Here is a 16,577-nt window from a genome sequence, read left to right as displayed (position 1 = left end):
TCACGCTTCTTCAGGTTTGGGCCTTGGGTCACCTCCTTTCAGGTGACACTAGTTCTCTGTTTCTGAACTGGGAGTCCACAGCAGCTCCCCTCTGACAGCAATGTACATACAGCTTACAGGAGGGGAAAGGGAAAGGTAAGATGGGAAGACAGAGGAGGTTTAGGCTAAGGAAGGTGGTTCCAAGGCAAGTGCTAAGATGCACTGAGATGTGCTAAGATGCTTTGGGATTGAGTGGGCCCTGTGTTTTTGTGTTGGCTCTCAGGTGCTGGTGGCACAAGCAGAATTTGGCAGCTGTGTGATGTAGCAGTTTGCTGGGTTTGTGTCCTGCACAGGTTTTTGATGGAGACATCTACAGTGTTCTAGTGCAATGCACTTCTGTTGCCACCGATCACACAGGCAGTGACTTGTTAGTTAGCTTTGCTTTTTAGAAGGAGTCAAGGAACGATTTTGATCTCTGATCTTACTGTAAAGAGAAAAAGGGAACTTTATTGTTTGAACTTGGTGGCTGCTCCCTGACTCGGAGAAAGAAGAGGCCCAGATAAGCTCATGTGAGTGAGAAGGGTGTTGTGCTCCCCAGCTGTGTATGTTGGGCATCTGGTCTGTAGTGAATTGGGGAATGGCTTGGGTTAGAAAGGACCTCCAAGATCATCTCGTTCCAGCTCCCCTGCCATGGGCAGAGTTGCCAACCACTAAATCAGATGCTAGATCAGGCTGCCCAGGGAAGATTTCATAGAATCACAACGGTGAAGCTGGCCATGCTCCTAGGTCACTGTGGTACACTGCTGTCAGAAGAGTTGTGCAGTCGCTTGAGCAAAGTGGTGCAACTCCACTTGTAGTATGGAAATTGCTCATGGGAAAATTTGTCTGACTGAGGAAAATGTACTTCATTTTGAGCATTTAAGTAGTATACATACTACCAGTTTTAAACCTCTGTCCATTTCCAGTCATGAAAAGATTTTTGCAAGCATGTCTTTCATGTTCAGTAGAATTTCAACATGAAGAACTTCTTCCGTGTGGTGTCAAGATTATTTTTGCTTTTTGTGAAAGGGCACAAATATGTGTGCTGCGAGTATCCCATATCCTTCACACAGCCAAAAGCCTCTGATAAAAGCCTTCATGCTGTTCAGTCTTGCCTCAACACCGCTATGTGTTTTTTACTTCAGAAGCATTTCCTTGGGAAGTATACATCTTCTTCATTGGTTTTTATTGTAATGCAGAGCTCGCAAGTGGGGCTCTGGGAATTTGGCACAGCTTGTTTTTGAATAGTGTTTAGCACTGTACCTGTGTTTTGTTTGAACATGCTTGAATGCTTGCTTTTCATACTTTCTTTCTCTTGATGTTGTCTTATTTAATATTCTCTTCTGTGTTCAACTCAGTTTACCTTTCTTTCTCGCTCTTCTCTCCAGCTCTTGACTTTTTTCATTCTCAGAGCAGCAAAGATGTGCCCTGCAGATGATGCAGTTAATTTTTCTCCTTTTATGGTACATGAATCAAACTGGGTTCTATACAAAATGAAATAAATGGTGTGTGGCCATTAGGTACAGATAACCTAGATGTGTTTGCAGAGAATCACTTGAGGGTGTTCTCAGAGCGATACTACCAGATCATATTTGGCCCAGCGTTGCCGTTTGTGAAAGGTGAGATGCAGTGGCAATGGTGGTTCTTTTTTGGTTTTGTTTTTTTTCTGTATGTGTGATTTTCTTTTGGTTTTGGTTAGTTGGGTTTTTTGTGTGTGTGTTTTATGGGTGTTTTTTTTTTTGCAGATTGCAAGCTTCTGCTTGCCAAGCATTCAGAATATCACGGAAATTGAGTGGACGGGAAGATATCTATAAACAACAGGAATTAATTAGTTAGTAGAATACAGCTGTGCCTAACCTGTGAACCTGGGTGTTTCCTATTGATGGGTGGATACAAGTGGTAAAAAAGGAGTTGGAAGGGGTTTTATTCCTTGCCTGTATGACTTAAGTCAGAGTGGAGCTTTAGACATCTTCACTTCGCAGAGCTGGTCCTCACCATGGCAATAGTGTGCTTCAACTGCTACAACAATGGCAGGAGATACATTAATTAAGCAATGCTCTTCTGATGTACTATGATTGCTTAGATGACCTTTTATTTCAAAAGAGAGTCCGTTCAAATGACTGGCTTCCATGAGATGTCCAGCCTCAACTAGTCTCGCTGTGCTAACTGAGTTCTGCAGTCAGTTCTGAGTCAATACACAGCTGCAGACGTATTTTAACCCAAGCCACGATCATTCATTTGGAAATAAATAAAGAAATAAATAAAATCATGTTTGAAATATAACTGCTTAGGTGACCCTCCAGTCAGTAAGCGGATTTTATCAGAAGAGCAGGTGCCTCTGAGGGACAGTATGGGAAGCAAGGAATACTGCTCGTTTGAATGATCTTTATTGTGCCTTTAAAAAGTGGCACTTGTGTAAAGCAGTCCAGTTTCTATTTGGGAATAGGACTGTAAGCTGGGGTTGGGGAATTGGAGTTCAGGCGGTAAGCAGGATTTTTGTTTGAGTTTTGAGACCTCCAGGTAGGATGTTTGTGTGGAAAGAAGATCTTATCTGTTGTAGATACTGGTCTGTATGACAAATATTTGGTTGATAGAAAAGCTTTAAAATCTGAAGATATGAGAAAATTGTGACCTGAGATGCAGGTTGAGTTTCAAGCAATTAATCCCCAGCTAATCCTGTCATTGCATGCTTGAAAAGAAATGTGAAAAGAATTAGGCTATCGTGAAGCAGAAAGATTTCTGCTGAACTTTGAAGTTCTGTTTTGTATTTGGCTTCTTTCACAACGCAAATAAAAGTGCAGAAAGTGGTATTTGTAGCCATAAATTTCTGGTTGATTTAGCAGGCATCTAAAAGAAAAAGTGAGTAACTTGAAAGCCTACAAAAATCAGTGCCTTGATGCTTCTAAAATGAGACAGCAAAGTTGTGTCTGTGATGCTTCTAAAATGACACAGTTGATGCAGTGAAGAGAAAGAAATAACTGAAGTGAAATGTCTGCAAGATGTGGGGAGTCCCTCGTTCAGGTTGAAGAGTTAATTAGAACCAAACCAACTTGTGGCAGTTGGAAGTGAGGGAAGCACCCACAGTGTCGTATCAAAGAGAGGCCGTAATTGGTCTGGGGGGTTGTGTGTGTGTGTGTGTGTGTGTTCAGGGGGTTTGGATGTGAGGGGGAAGATGTGACAGGAGCTGGTCTCCTTTGACTTGTAACCATCCTCACAATCTCCTCCTCCATCACAGAGACATCTCGTGGGGCCGCTTTCCTCATTCCACTGCATGAGCCTGGCTTTTCTTCCTGCTCTTCCTGTACGTGGCCTCTCCCCTTCTCTTAGTCATTTAAATGAATTACAGAGATGAAAAACTTTCTCCTGCAGGGAATTAAGTGGACCTTACATAGGACTTTATATGACTGAGGTCTATGGGATCAAGTGCCCAGTGGCTTTGATGGAAGTTTCGTCAAATTCAAACAGATGTCTCAAGATAATGTCTTGTTGAGGAGCTGGCAGCGAGGATGTTGTAGCAAGTCACCTTTGACTTGGGAAATTAGGGTTCTTTTCCACTGAAACAGATTTGGTTCTGACAGGCTGGTCTCAGAGATTACTGACAAGGTGACTTGAGAGTGAAAGGGGGGGGTGAAAGTGATAAAGGAGGAGAAACAAACAAACAAAAAACAACAGCCAGCCATACCAAACCTAATAGAATTTGCACAGATTCTGCCATCTGATCCCTGGGGAGAAATGGGTTTATCCCTCAGTCTGAGGAAAGGGATGCTGGATCTCACAGCAGCACAGGCACTTTTCAAATAGAAAGATCAAGTTGTGTTAGTTGGGCTGAGCGCTGCAGAAAAACAAAGCATAAAGGCGAGAGAAATAGAATCACAGAATATCCCAAGTTGGAAGGGACCCGTTAGGATCATCAAGTCCAACTCCTGATGCCCTGCTGTGTTAGAGCAGTGGTTCATGCAGCTAAATGCTCTGTTTCCAGTGGTATCTGTAGGATCTGCTGTTTAGGGTGAGCTTGTGGGCCTGGCCACTTCCTGGAGTCTGTTCCTCTTACACTCTGCCAGCATCCACCACTGCTGCATTAGGGCTGCACGTTAGAGGGCATGTCGCTGCCTGCTCTGTTTAGAACCTGATCATGGACCAGCTGTCTCTCGGTGTCTTCAGTTGCTTTCTGAACCTGCTGATGCTGTCTGCCTCCAACCTCACGTGGCGTCAAGCTCCAGAAGTTCACTACCTGCTGTGTAAAGAAATATTTTTTAAATCCGTTTTAAGCTGATCCCCTGCTAGTTTCAGAGAGCCTCCCTTCATTCCAGCATTGCAGGATTCGGTGAATTGTAGTTCTGTGTTTGCTCTCTCTGCTCACAGACTTCAATCATAATCACCCCCTCTCCTCCAAAAATGAGGGTTCTCGGCCTTTCTGGTGTCATCCCATTGCTTGGATTAGGTTCACTTTGTGTCTTCTGCAGCCCAGCTATATCCTTCCTGCAGCGCTGAGGCCAGAACTGCACGCACAACCTGTAATGAGGGCACACCAGGCCTGTACACAACAGCAAAGGGACACCCTTTGTTTTGCTCTCAACACCCTTGCTTGAGGTACGCAGCATTTCTTGGCTTTATATTGGCTGCTGATGCAGGGCAAGGCAGTGGTCCTGGAGAGCTGTATGCAACGGCTCCTCTTTCCTGAGTGCCAGTACCACTTTCAGCATCTTGAAGGTTTGCTTTAGATGATTTTTTTCCAGTGTTTTTTTTTTTACCTTAAGTTTGTCTGCACTGATGCTCACCTGTCATCTTCTTGCCCACTCGATTTTGAGAGTTTTTCAGCAAAGGAGATTGTTTGTCAGATCACACGAGGCTTTGCTGTAGGCAGGTGAGTGGCATTTAGCGAAAAGGGGCGAAATGGCATCAAACTGTGGGTGACTGCAGTAGTTAAGTCTTCGCCTTTGCTGACCAAATGGGATAGATACAGGAAGGAAGCTCAGTGGATTGGTACGTTTCCCTTGCCCGAGAAGCTCTTGTACAAAAGAGATACCTTCAGGAGAGACAGGGCAGCTCTGTGTCACTGAGTAGGTGATATGGAAGAGCTGTTGAAACAGCAAATGTAAAAGCAGCGAGATCTCTGTTTGGAAATGTCTGCTGTCTCCACAGCCTCTCATCCTTTCTTTCCCTTGTAATCGGCAGGTTGTGTTGCAGTGATTCAGGTGCAGTCACGCAGGTCTCAGTAATAGTCTGGCAGTAAAATCTGCCATGCTAGAGACATGTTGCAACGTGATTTGCCCTCGCCTGCCATGAAGGACGAAGATGTCTTGTTACCACGTTAGCAGCCCGTAACTGTGCTGGGCTCTAGCATGTTACCTGGGGTGTCACGTGAGCTGGTTCGGCCTTTGCCGGCAACAGATGGTTGCAGCATGAGAGGAGAAGACTCATGTTATAACATGATCCCCTAGCAGAACAAAAGTCTGCAGAAAGGGCTCTGGAAGTGCTCACCTCTGTGGTCTTTGCAGCAGAACGAAGCGAAAATGCCCTAATGGGATCTGCTAGAAACTGTAGTCAGAGGGATGCTAAGGCAGCTCAGCTGATTGACGGGGTGAGGAGGAGGAAGGGGTTTCTAAAGCCACTCAGACAAGTGTGAGCATGACACATAGGATGTGCAGGACACTGGTGGAAGGTAAACGTTGTTCTTAGCTCTTGTGCAGCCAGTGCTGGGCTGGTCAGAGTGGTTTGACCTGCCCCTGGCAGACAGAGCCTTGGGCCACGGTTGGATAACACAAAGCACGTCTCAGCCATACTGGCTCAACCTGTTCCCAGCTGTTCATCCCCACGTCTGTAACTGACCTAGCTGTCCAAAAAAATGAAAAGGGCAAGGGGAGGGACCGGCAGTCCTAAGATCAGTTCTCAGATCCAGCTCATGGTATGACCCTGAAAGAGTGTGTTGATGCAGCAGGGTGATGGAGCTGGCAGCATCTCCTGGGAGAACTGGATGGATGCTGCTGAAATTGGCCTTGCCATCAAACGCTTTTTTTTTCTTCAGACAGCAGCTTCAGTAAGCAAGGAAGGCGTCCAGCTCCTGTGCTGGTAGCATTACCGTGAGCACTTCATAGCATGGCTTAATGTTCTTAACAAGCTTCGCCAGCTGGTGTTTAATCACAGGCCAGAATCATTCAGCATCTTGGGACATGTGGTCTCACTCCATTGCGCAAGAAAAATGGATTTCAAAATCAGTGGAAGCAAATTATAATTTGAAACTGTGGCTCAGTTGAAAAGGGGGGCATTTCTCATCTTGTGCTGGCTTTAAAAGGTGGGCAAGTGGTGTGGTTGGGGCTTACAGGAGAAGCCTTTCAGTAGCTGTTATCTGCAAGCGGGTCATCGTCCGGATTGCCGAGCTGCGTGCTGAAAGGGAGAGACTTGGGTGGTGTTTGGTCAGCTCTAAATGAAGCAGAGAGGAAAGCTTTAAGATGAGGTGTAAGACAGGAAGCGCAATTCAATAGAGTGTCACCGGGAACAGGTTTATAGAGGGTTTCTTTTGGTCTGGTTTTAAAACAAAACAAAAAACAGGATGGCGGTTTTGAATAGGAGTCGAAGATGGGGAATCTGTGTGAGTGATGGAGTTTGTGTGTGTCCTTGCTTCGTGAAACAGAAGGGAGCAGCCTGACAGCAGGGCCTGAGACATCTCATGCAGGAGGGGCAGCTCGTGGGGCTCAGAGCAAGGCAGGCTGCTGCAGCCGCCCTGTGGAGCAACTCAATGAATCGTCCACTTTCATCACGTTAAAGCAGCCCTGCCCTCGCTTCCGTAGGGCTTTCTGAAGGCTCCTTTCTTGCAACCAAATGCAACGAGAGATGTTGGGATGGGAATGGGGTAAGGGATTACCTGTTACACAGTACATAAAGATACTTTCCTAAGAGAAGGTCCTTTTCTTAGAGGGGCCTGCTCCTGATTTGAGAGGGTCAAAGACAACTATTCTGTGTTAACTAGGCAAATATTTACAAAGTACGCTCGACAGTGAATTTTCTGATTAGTGTTTAAGCAGAATTCATCTTTGCTCTAGAAATCTGCCACTCTGTGATCCCTCTAGAAATCATGTGAGCCCTGGTTATAGTGGAGGACTTGTTTTTCCAAACTGCCCTAGCTGTCTGTACCTCTGAACTACATTTGTCGTTATTTCCTAGAGGACAAAGGGCTTGAAACTGCAGTTTCAGTGTCAGGCAAAGTTTAACAGCCACTCCAGAGCCATAGCTTATGGCAAGGCAAGAGCTGCTTGGCAAAGGAGTGAGTGGCAAATGGAGAGGAGACACTGAAGATCTGAAGTTGGTCTCAATGGCAGAGCAGTTGTGTTGAAGATACTGAGGGGATGATGTATAACTCACTTGAACATAATGCCAGCTCTGCATGAAGCCCTCTTTCTGATAGACAGGAGAATTCACTGTGAACTCAAAGTCTCTGGGCTTTTTCCCCCCAGTTCAGTGCAGATTTCCACTTGCTAGATGCAGTCAAAACTAGTCCTGAGTGCCTTTGTTTGTGTTGGTGACTTGAACTGCTCACTTGAAGGTCTTGGAGGGGACCATAGGTTGTGTCAAAGGCAAACAGCGTGGTGCTGTATATCTCTTCTCCAGGGTTTTAGTTGTAGTTTTAACCGGCTGCTTTTCCAGATCCTTTCCTTTTCCCCCACGTGTACACAAATTCCCTACACTTCTTTAAAAATTCATCTGTCTTTTAATGTTCTTATTTCATGAGTCATGCACATAGCAGCTGAAGCTCCCTCAACCGTGGGCTGTTTAAGTATTTAACCTTGCGTGTGGTGTAATGTGAGGTAGTAGAGGTGGCAAAATGTGTGTTTACGATAAAAATGGACAGAGGTAGCCCCCATGTTTTTGCAAGTTGACTCCGCAGGTTGAAAAGCTGTTCTCCAAGTTGTGGATGTAAGTAGGAGCAGCGTTGCCTGAGCAGGCCGTTAAAAGTGCCAAACTTACTGGGTTGCTTCCACCTAGTGGTGGCTGCGTCTCTTGTAAAACAAGAAAAAAAAAAATCTGAGGTTATTTCAGTTAACGTAGGGAAAATAGTAAGTCGTCAGCTCATCTGACTGGTAATGCCAACTGCTTGTCCAACATTTACTTTCAGTGCTCTGTCTGCTCCGCTTTTGAGCATCATTTATGTGATGGGTTTTCTGACACTTCTGTGGGGATGTCAGGAATGTCTGGCAATAAACACTTGCTTTAAAGTCACAAAATTGTTTCCACTACAACACCCTGTTTTATCTCATAACACCTCAGCATCTCCAGCTACACTCTATTCTGCCTTAATTCCAGGGGAAAGACATACACAGGAAACCAGAATCAAACCAGCAGCCTCCCCGCCTTGATCTGTATCTGCTCTTTTATCTGAAACTTTCCATGTTCAGTGTCTCTCTGGACAATTGTGTTTGTGTATACAGGAAAGCAGTTTACTTCTCATTCTCTTTCTTGCTACCTATAAAAGATGAAGTGGACTGTTCTGACTGGGCCGACTGAAACCTTCAGCTTGAATTGTAAACAGACTTCATCAAAACGCTCTTCTTGCAACAGTTTGAAGGAAAAAAAAGTGATCTTGGCTACAAGTATATAGTGGTTTCTTTCATGCAGGAGGAAAAGTTTTTGCATTCTCAGATGGAGACCTTGAGGTTTTGCTTATGAATATATCTCCTGAGAAGTTTGTTTCTTTCCCAGGCATTGAAGAGGTAGCAGCTGAGCTGCAGCTTCTCCTTGCCTTCCTCTTCAGGGCCTCACTTCCCTGCCGATCCCCTCTCTCCCTTACATCTCCCACGGTCTTTAGCTTTGTGTCAGAGCTGACTCCCTCAAACCTTGACAGCTTTGTGTCCTCACCTCAGAGGAGCATCTCAAACTGTGCTCCTCTGGGACAAGGCCACATGCTCAGCTCCCAGCCATCTCCTAAAACTGAGGCTTAGGAGTACCTAAACTGAGATGCGGGTGCTGAGAAAGTGGCCAGTGGGCAGGGGCCTCGGTAAGGGTAGTTCTGCTCTTGTCCTCTCCAGTTTTATTTGTGGGATAACAAGCAGACTGGAGAGCATTTTCAGCATTAGTAAGAGACAGAAACAGCAGGCCTTTCCCTGGTACCATGCCTTCCTCGCGACCTCAAGTGCATGTGACTATACAACAGGATAAAGAAAATGCAGTCGTGGAGCCACTGATTCTGGAAACAGGACTGACCCATTTGAGAGGAGCTCAGGCCCTTTGGAGACGTTTGCTCAGATCTGAAGGCTTGTTTAGAATCCTTCCCCATGTCATACAGCATTCTGTGTGGCCAGCAGTGTTTTCTACAAAGAGGCCTGTAAACAAGCTAAAAGCAGCATTGTCGGCCTTGCAGGAGAAACCCCACACCAGGCACCAGTGAGGCCATCTTCACGACAGTCCTCTTTCCCACATGCCTCCCAGCACTGCTCTTCCAGTTTGGCCACAGCAGAGCAGGGCTGGTTCTCACCCATCCCCAGAGTCAGGTTTTGTGCAAAGCAGGTTGCTTTTTCACCAGCTGTGAAACCAACTGTGCAGGTTGGGGGTAACCACAGAGTAGCTCGACTAGTCTGGAGCTGCCATTTTGTGATATGCATGTAGTTTCATAAGGAGGCTGCGAAGCTCTTCCTTGACTAGAAAGGCAGCAGGTCTCATCAGCGCAGGTGGGAAGGAAGAGCAATCACCCAAGCCCACACCTTAGGATATTCCTGGTCAAGTCCATAACTGAATTTTGGAAGTGTTCATTCTATGGTGGTGAGCTGGTTTTGGAAGAGGAAGTGTGTGTATCCATGCTGCTGGTGTCTGAGGTCTTTTTCCTTCCTGAATGCTGGTGGTTAAGGTTCATATTCTTTTTCTTGATGTCATCCTCACCCATTAGCCTGCGCTGGTAAGGCAGCACCACCTACATCACCTGTCCTGCAGAGCCAGTCTCTCTTCCACACGAAAATGTAATTGTGAGCCAGCAACACAAGGAGGGAACTACAGGTGGGAGGGGCACAGGGGAGAAAAAAGGAGACAGAGTTTGAGTACAATTAATTGAACAATTTCCTCCTAAAAGAAAAAAAGTAATACATTGTGCAAATGCTTAAAGCACGGCAAGGAAAAGTTAGGGGGGGAAAAGGGAAAAGTAGAAAACGATGTGCAATATACAACACGTTGAACTTAAAAGTTGAGGAGGCTTTCGTGTTTGAGGTTTTTAAAACAAAATATTCAGTTTCTGGCCTTCTCTGGTTCTTACTCCCCTCCTGGAATGCTTCTGGCTCATATTCCCCTCCTGAACATTGCTCCCGATAGTTCCTGTCTGAAGAGTCACCTTGCTCTGCGTCTGCTGCTTGTGTTTGGGCAGCAAGGAGTTAGAGTGTGGCTCTTGATGTGACAGAAGTGAAGCTCCTTCCATCCTGGACTCTTCATGCTCATACTTCTCTCCATCTTAAGATACTTTCCTGCTCTCTTCCCCAGTAAAGCCCTGCTTCTCATTTTGCTTTCAGTTTTCCTTTGGCCTTACACACAGTTCCTCACAGGAGTGTTTCCTGGCCTCACCCATGGAGCTCATCTTGCTGAGGGTGTGAGCACCAGCATTGGGGTGCAGCAGCCACTCAGGTGCTTCCCATGGACATTGTTTGAGGATCTCTGTACCTCAGTCCACTTTGCCAATTTAGTCTTTTCATCCGTCGTTCACAAATACCTGCTGTTGATGGCAGCAACCAAGGGCTGCTGAGAAGGAAAATCCTCTGTGGTTTCCCTTCCCTTCGCCCTTGAAGCAGTGATTGTGGGGTCACTTCGTTCCCATGCACCCCAAATCCACATTTCACTCCAAATCTGCGCTGAGGTGAAAAAGACCGTGCTTGCTGTGTGGTGTGTGAATGTTAGCACCACTAAGGCTGGAGCAAGAGTGGGTGGCCATGGTCAAGGACAAGAACCCTTTCAGCAGCAGTGTGGAGTCACATCTCTCGTCATTAATCCTTCCTTTCATCTAAACTCTTGGGCTAAGCTGAAGCACTTCCAGTGAGACACAGATGTGCTGTTCCAGTCCCCAGAATGCCATGTGTGGAAGAAGGCAGCAGGCCAGGAACCCACAGGAGTGCTTCCTCTGTTTTGTTTTGTTTTGTTTTTTAAAACATTTCCCCTGTATGGATGTGGCCTGGGTTTGGGTTCTGGTTTTGCTGCCTTGCCTGCAACATCAGCCACGAGGCCCTGCTGCCTGCACGTAATCGAGAATGCTTTCTGTGCCCCCTGCTTCTCATCCATGGTTGTCTCACGTTTCTCTGAGTTGTAAAGCAGTGTGGCTCCTTAATTTACTCTTTGAGATTTCAGCTGGGTTTTTAGAAATGGCCTCCTGATGTTTGTAATAACTTCGTTTGAATTTTTTACCTCAGTTTATCCAGGCAAGAAGCAATGAGTCAAAACATAGAATTCAAATGCAAATGTGTAGGGCACTTGTAGGTGACCTTCTTTTTCCAGATGCCCACATTCTCAAATTCTCCAGCATTATACACCGATTAGGGCATAGTTGCATGTTTTAATGGTTAGATAATGAAATGAGCAGTGAATTTTGTTGAAAGCTTCTGTGCAAACCAGTCAATATAAACTGATCTGTTTTGATTAAAAGATGAGATTATTGTTTTTTTTTGACAGTTCACTCTTTCCCTCCATTCCACCCCACTCAGACTTCCCCAAAAAAAGGAAGTGTCAAGGATTATGCTGCATTAAGTAATAGTTCACAATCTGGAAATGCTGCTCAGCCTTGACATCTGTTTAATGGCCATTGATTATCACTTGCAGTTGGACTGGATGATCTTGGAGGTCTTTTTCAACCTTGATGATTGTGTGGTGATTCTAAGAAAATGAGGTCGATGCAAGGTACACAGCAAGGCTACGTTTGAACTTCAGTTTGCCTGAGATCTACCTTCATACCTTCTGTGATTACTCCTTGCTTACAAAAAAAATCCTATAATAGGAAATCTGGGCAATGCAGGGACAAGCACATCTTGTACTATGTCAAATGGAGGACTTAAACTGCTCATCTGGAGTTTCTAAATCCCTGCAGTTACCAAGCAGCTATTGGGCTTGCAGATAAATGCTGCAGTGACTGTTGTGTGGTGCCTCAGCTTCACGCTGTCAACGAGAAGGAGGTGGGGGAGGACTTAACACAAGGAAAGTTTGAGCTTCCCTTGCTCGGCACATGTCCTGGAACAATTGCTGGGAAGGAGCACATGGGATGCAGTTAAATGTCATGCAACATTGTCAGCATGAGCGTCCAGATTCGGTCCTGCTTATTTCCACTTTAGATACTTACAGTATTCGTATGGAGCTTGGAAGAGGTACAGCTCTGCTCCTTTGTTTGCCTTACTCATTTTACGTTGCTTGAACATGTTGTGTCTTTAATGGTGGTAATGGTGCAGACTGATTGGAGAACAGACAGTGTCATTAAGGTGGGCATCTTAGGCGTGTTTTGCCTTTTTGGTGGAGGGGTGGTGAAACAGCAAAGGATGCTTCAAAATGCTTTTCCAGGTGAAATCCAGGTGATGTCAAAGACCCACATGTAGTCAAACTCGAGCATCTTTTGCTTATCTGATACATAGCCAGTTTTTTTACTGTTCTGCGATAACCTTTGACATTTAATTGTACCAGTTGGTTGCATGAGGCCTTTATTCTCCCTTTGGAAAACATTTCCCACTGCTTACAATTTATCAGTTACAGTAACATGAGGATATGTATTACTTCAGTCTACATCCATATTCTGTACACGTGTTTACAGGTAATACATCCGTGTGTCTCTGGTGCAGTATATTTGTAGCAGTAGTGACCTAAGCTTTTCTTTGGTCTTGCAGCATTTTGTATTCTCTGGTAAAAGCGATTGCATCACACTTCAAGAAATTGCTAAGAATGTGAGTTTACTTTAGAAAACAAAGTACTTTTAACAGATTTTTAATCATCAGTCTGATTGGTTCTGTGGTGTTTTGGTCTCTTTTCAGCTGTAAGTTACTGGGTGACAGATAAGATAAGGCAGATGTTCGGACACTTGATCAGCAGCACTGCTCGTGGGTCTGTGAATCCTCACCGCTGGTAGTTGTGTGTTAGTAGAGAGTGTCCCACTGAAAGCTTCTCTCTGTTTGCTTGCAGACAGTCAGGCTGACACAGAGGCACCTGCTACAGGAGGTGAAGTCTTGGACCTGACGTCCTGTGAGAAGGAGCAGCCAGAGGAAGTCAGCGAGCTACCAGGGAGTGAGTGCAGCCCCCAGGAGGAGCAAAAGGCTGACTCCCCTCCAGCAGAAGAGGATGCCGAAGAAAAAGCAGATGAATATGAAGAGGGCCCTGAGGAAGATTCTGTAAGTAACAAAAGTCTTGACCTCAATTTTGCCAGCAAGTTAATGGACTTCAAGCTGGCAGAGAGTGACCAGAGCGCAGGCAGCAGTTCTCAGACTGAAAGGAAACATGCCTGTGATGTTTGTGGCAAAACCTTCAAGTTTGCTGGCACTCTTAGCCGTCACAAAAAGGCCCACATTCGTGAGGACAGAAAAGATGAAAGGAGCAGTGAGGATGAAAGCAAAAGCATCCAGGATGATGCAGGAGCTCCCTCGATGCAGGACTCCGGTCTTGAGCAGGAAGAGTCTCCGATGGACTTGAAGGTAGTGGAGTCTCCTCTGGACTGTGAGGCAACAGGAAAGGAGAATGAAGAGAGCGAAAGCATCTCTGAGGGGGAAGGCACAGAGAGAAAGTCCACTGAGAAGAGCAGTGATGACAAAATACCAAAGACTGATGAGGCTAAGAGTACTGCAAAAGCAGACAAAAGAAAGAAAGTCTGTACTGTGTGCAACAAGCGTTTCTGGTCTCTGCAAGATTTGACGCGACATATGCGGTCTCATACAGGTAAGAGGAGAATTCAGGGCAGAGCAGATAACGAGCAGATCTGCCACCACAGTGATGCATCTTCTCCGTAGGTGCACAATTACTGATAGTGCATGAAGTTGGAGACACTGCTTTTAGTCCCAAAGGTAGCTGTGAGGTGTCATCTCTTCCCCAGTCTTCCATGCTGCGCACAAAGCCTATTAAAGGAGCAGGAGTAGTTACACCACCACCTCATCTTCAGCTCCCAAACAGTTTTCCCCCATATTTGCTTACAGTGTTTGAAGGTTAGGACAAGTATGCAGATCTCCACGCAGTCCAGCTTCTCACTCCCTTCCCATCAAGTGTGCATGGCTGTACCTCTTCCCAGTATTTTCATGAGCAGTGGAGAAACATGGCAGCATGTAAGACTTCATTTCTGAGTGAAAGTTTAGAGAGAGCGTGTGTTTTGTCTGATTATCTGGGCCTGGTACTGGTAGTATGCTGGTGATACGCATGACCTTCTGCTTGAGTGAAAGGCACACCTACAATTTGCATTCTGCTCTTCCTCGGGCAGAGAATGTGGAATACAGGTAGTAAAATCTTTGTCTGATTACTCAGTAATTAAATTACTAGGGATTGCTTTATGCAGTAAATTTCAGCAGTGCATTGAGAAGGAGGTGAAGTCATGAGCCAGCTCAAGGGTGAATTAGTTGTGCATCCTCATTGATGATGTGTTTTACCTCTCCGTGGGCTGTTCTGGTGTGGGAAAACGAAGCAGTTTGACATTTCATGTCTTTTGAAATGCTTTCTGCTGAGGACAATATCTTTGTGATTAACTTTGGTTACAAAATATTTGTACTGTAATTGAAGAGGATGTTTAATAAACTACACCAAAGACTGGCGCCTTAACCATACTTTTTACCTTCGGAACTGACTTCTCAAGTGCAAAGATGACATGTTTTCATCCAGCATTGAGGACTCAAAGCTTGAGTGAAACAAGGGATGGATCCCACTCTTGTGGCTATTTTCATACTAACTCAGAAGATTTGGGAAGATTATAATATCTAAAGTGCTGAACGTTAGCCCTAAATGATACGCTGTTGTGTGCCTGTGATTCCCATACTGTGTGTTTTAAATGCATGCTAAGATACACAGACCATATCGATATGTCTGGTTTTTTGCTGTTTGTTTCTCTTGTTTGACACTGAAGGATGTTGTTATCATAGAAAATCGTAGAATAGGTTAGAATAGAATAGAAACCTGGGTCAGTTTTTCAAATGTAATATATTTAAACACCACCACTGCTTAGATAATGCGTTTTCAAATGCAGACTTTGCCTCAGTCCTGTGGTTGACTCAATACTGGTTGACCTTCCTCCTTCCTCTCTCCCTCCCATCCACTCAGATACATGGCAGAATGCTGTCTTTGTGTAATATTGCCTATACTTCGGTTTTAACCTTGCTTAATTCAAGATGAGTATAGAAAGTTTTTGGAATACTTTTTTTTCTTAGAAGAGGAACTTGTGGGGCACTTCTGAAGTGTGTAAGGAACCCCTGGCTGCTCAATGGCAGTCAGGCTGAAACATTTCCTTCACCCTGGCATGTAGTTCTGGGAGGCTCTGGGGTCCCAGTCACAGGGTGAGCTGCAGAGCTGCACTGTTTGGGGGTGGGCAAAGGGAGCTGACCAGAAAAGCTCCTGGCTGAAGCTCCAGGGCTGGAGCCCTGTCTTCTGTCAACAGCAAGGAGAAACTTCACTCAGAAGTGTCATGCTTCCCACAGACAGCAGGACTGGCTTACTCCACACCAGTGGTGTCCTAATGGAATTGCTCCACTGAGAAGCCTTTAGCAGTGGTAACCAGAAACACGGGATGAGGCTGTCAGGGTGGGACCTTTGGTTCTTCAGGGCTGGCAGGGCAGTGGTGGCAGGTAACAAGTACCTTGGGGCACTGTGCTTGGCCAGGAGCTGGGAGCAGTTTTGTCAGCAGAGGCATGGCTTTGTTTTTCAAGGAGCTTGTGCTAAGGGAACTCTTGAAACATTTCAGATGCAAAAAGTGGTTCTGAGAGCAGAGCAAATCCCATGTTGATTACAGCATAGGAGCAGCTCTGCAGCTGCTCTGAGGCTTAGGGCTGCAGAGTGAGTGGAAAGATTTTGTCTGGAGAGTAGCTTTTCTTGGACAGGTGTGAGGAGATCTCTTCAAGGGCTTTCAAGTGTTTCAGAAATTGGAGTAGAGCTCCAGCAGGCTGAAGAACATCAACAGATTTTTAACAGCATCCCAAGGTACATGCTCTCTATAACTCCCTAAAAGGAGGTTATAGCGAGGTAGGGGTTGGCCTCTTCTCTCAGGCAATAGTGGTAGGATGAGAGGTAATGGCCTTAAGCTGCGCCAGAGGAGGTTCAAGTTGGATACTGAGAAAAATTTCTTCTCAGAAAGAGCGGTGAGGCAGTGGCACAGGCTGCCCAGGGGCTGGTAGAGTCACCGTCCATGGAGGTATTCAGGAAATGTGTGGATGTGGCACTGAGGGACGTGGTTAGTGGACATGGTGGGCATGGGTTGGTGACCAGACTAGATGATCTTAGTGGGCTTTTACATCCTTTATGATTTTATGATTGTGTGTTTTTCATTTGCTCAGTAAACACTGACCACTGCTGACAGACACCTCTAGTGTCCCGTGAACGCCTAATAAATTTGGCTCCTTCAGCTGCTCTTTCTATTTTAAAACAGCAGTGCTGTCCTT

The 16,577-nt window shown here is 45.5% G+C and overlaps 1 protein-coding gene across 6 annotated transcripts in view; it reads left to right on the top strand.

Annotated features, from left to right (window-relative positions):
• Positions 1-16,577, top strand: part of RREB1 (ras responsive element binding protein 1) — a 122,862-nt gene that overhangs the window by 101,751 nt on the left and 4,534 nt on the right. For all 6 annotated transcript variants that reach the window (XM_015275839.4, XM_040675869.2, NM_205049.3 and 3 more), the window contains one exon: positions 13,138-13,884. In XM_015275839.4, the coding sequence (XP_015131325.2) occupies positions 13,138-13,884 (747 nt within the window). The remainder of the gene's footprint in view (positions 1-13,137; positions 13,885-16,577) is intronic.

This window comes from Gallus gallus, chromosome 2 (genome assembly GCF_016699485.2).
Source record: "Gallus gallus isolate bGalGal1 chromosome 2, bGalGal1.mat.broiler.GRCg7b, whole genome shotgun sequence".
Lineage (NCBI taxonomy): Eukaryota > Metazoa > Chordata > Aves > Galliformes > Phasianidae > Gallus > Gallus gallus.
Note: the sequence above shows the minus strand (reverse complement) of the source record. Positions and strands in the feature narration are given on the sequence as shown.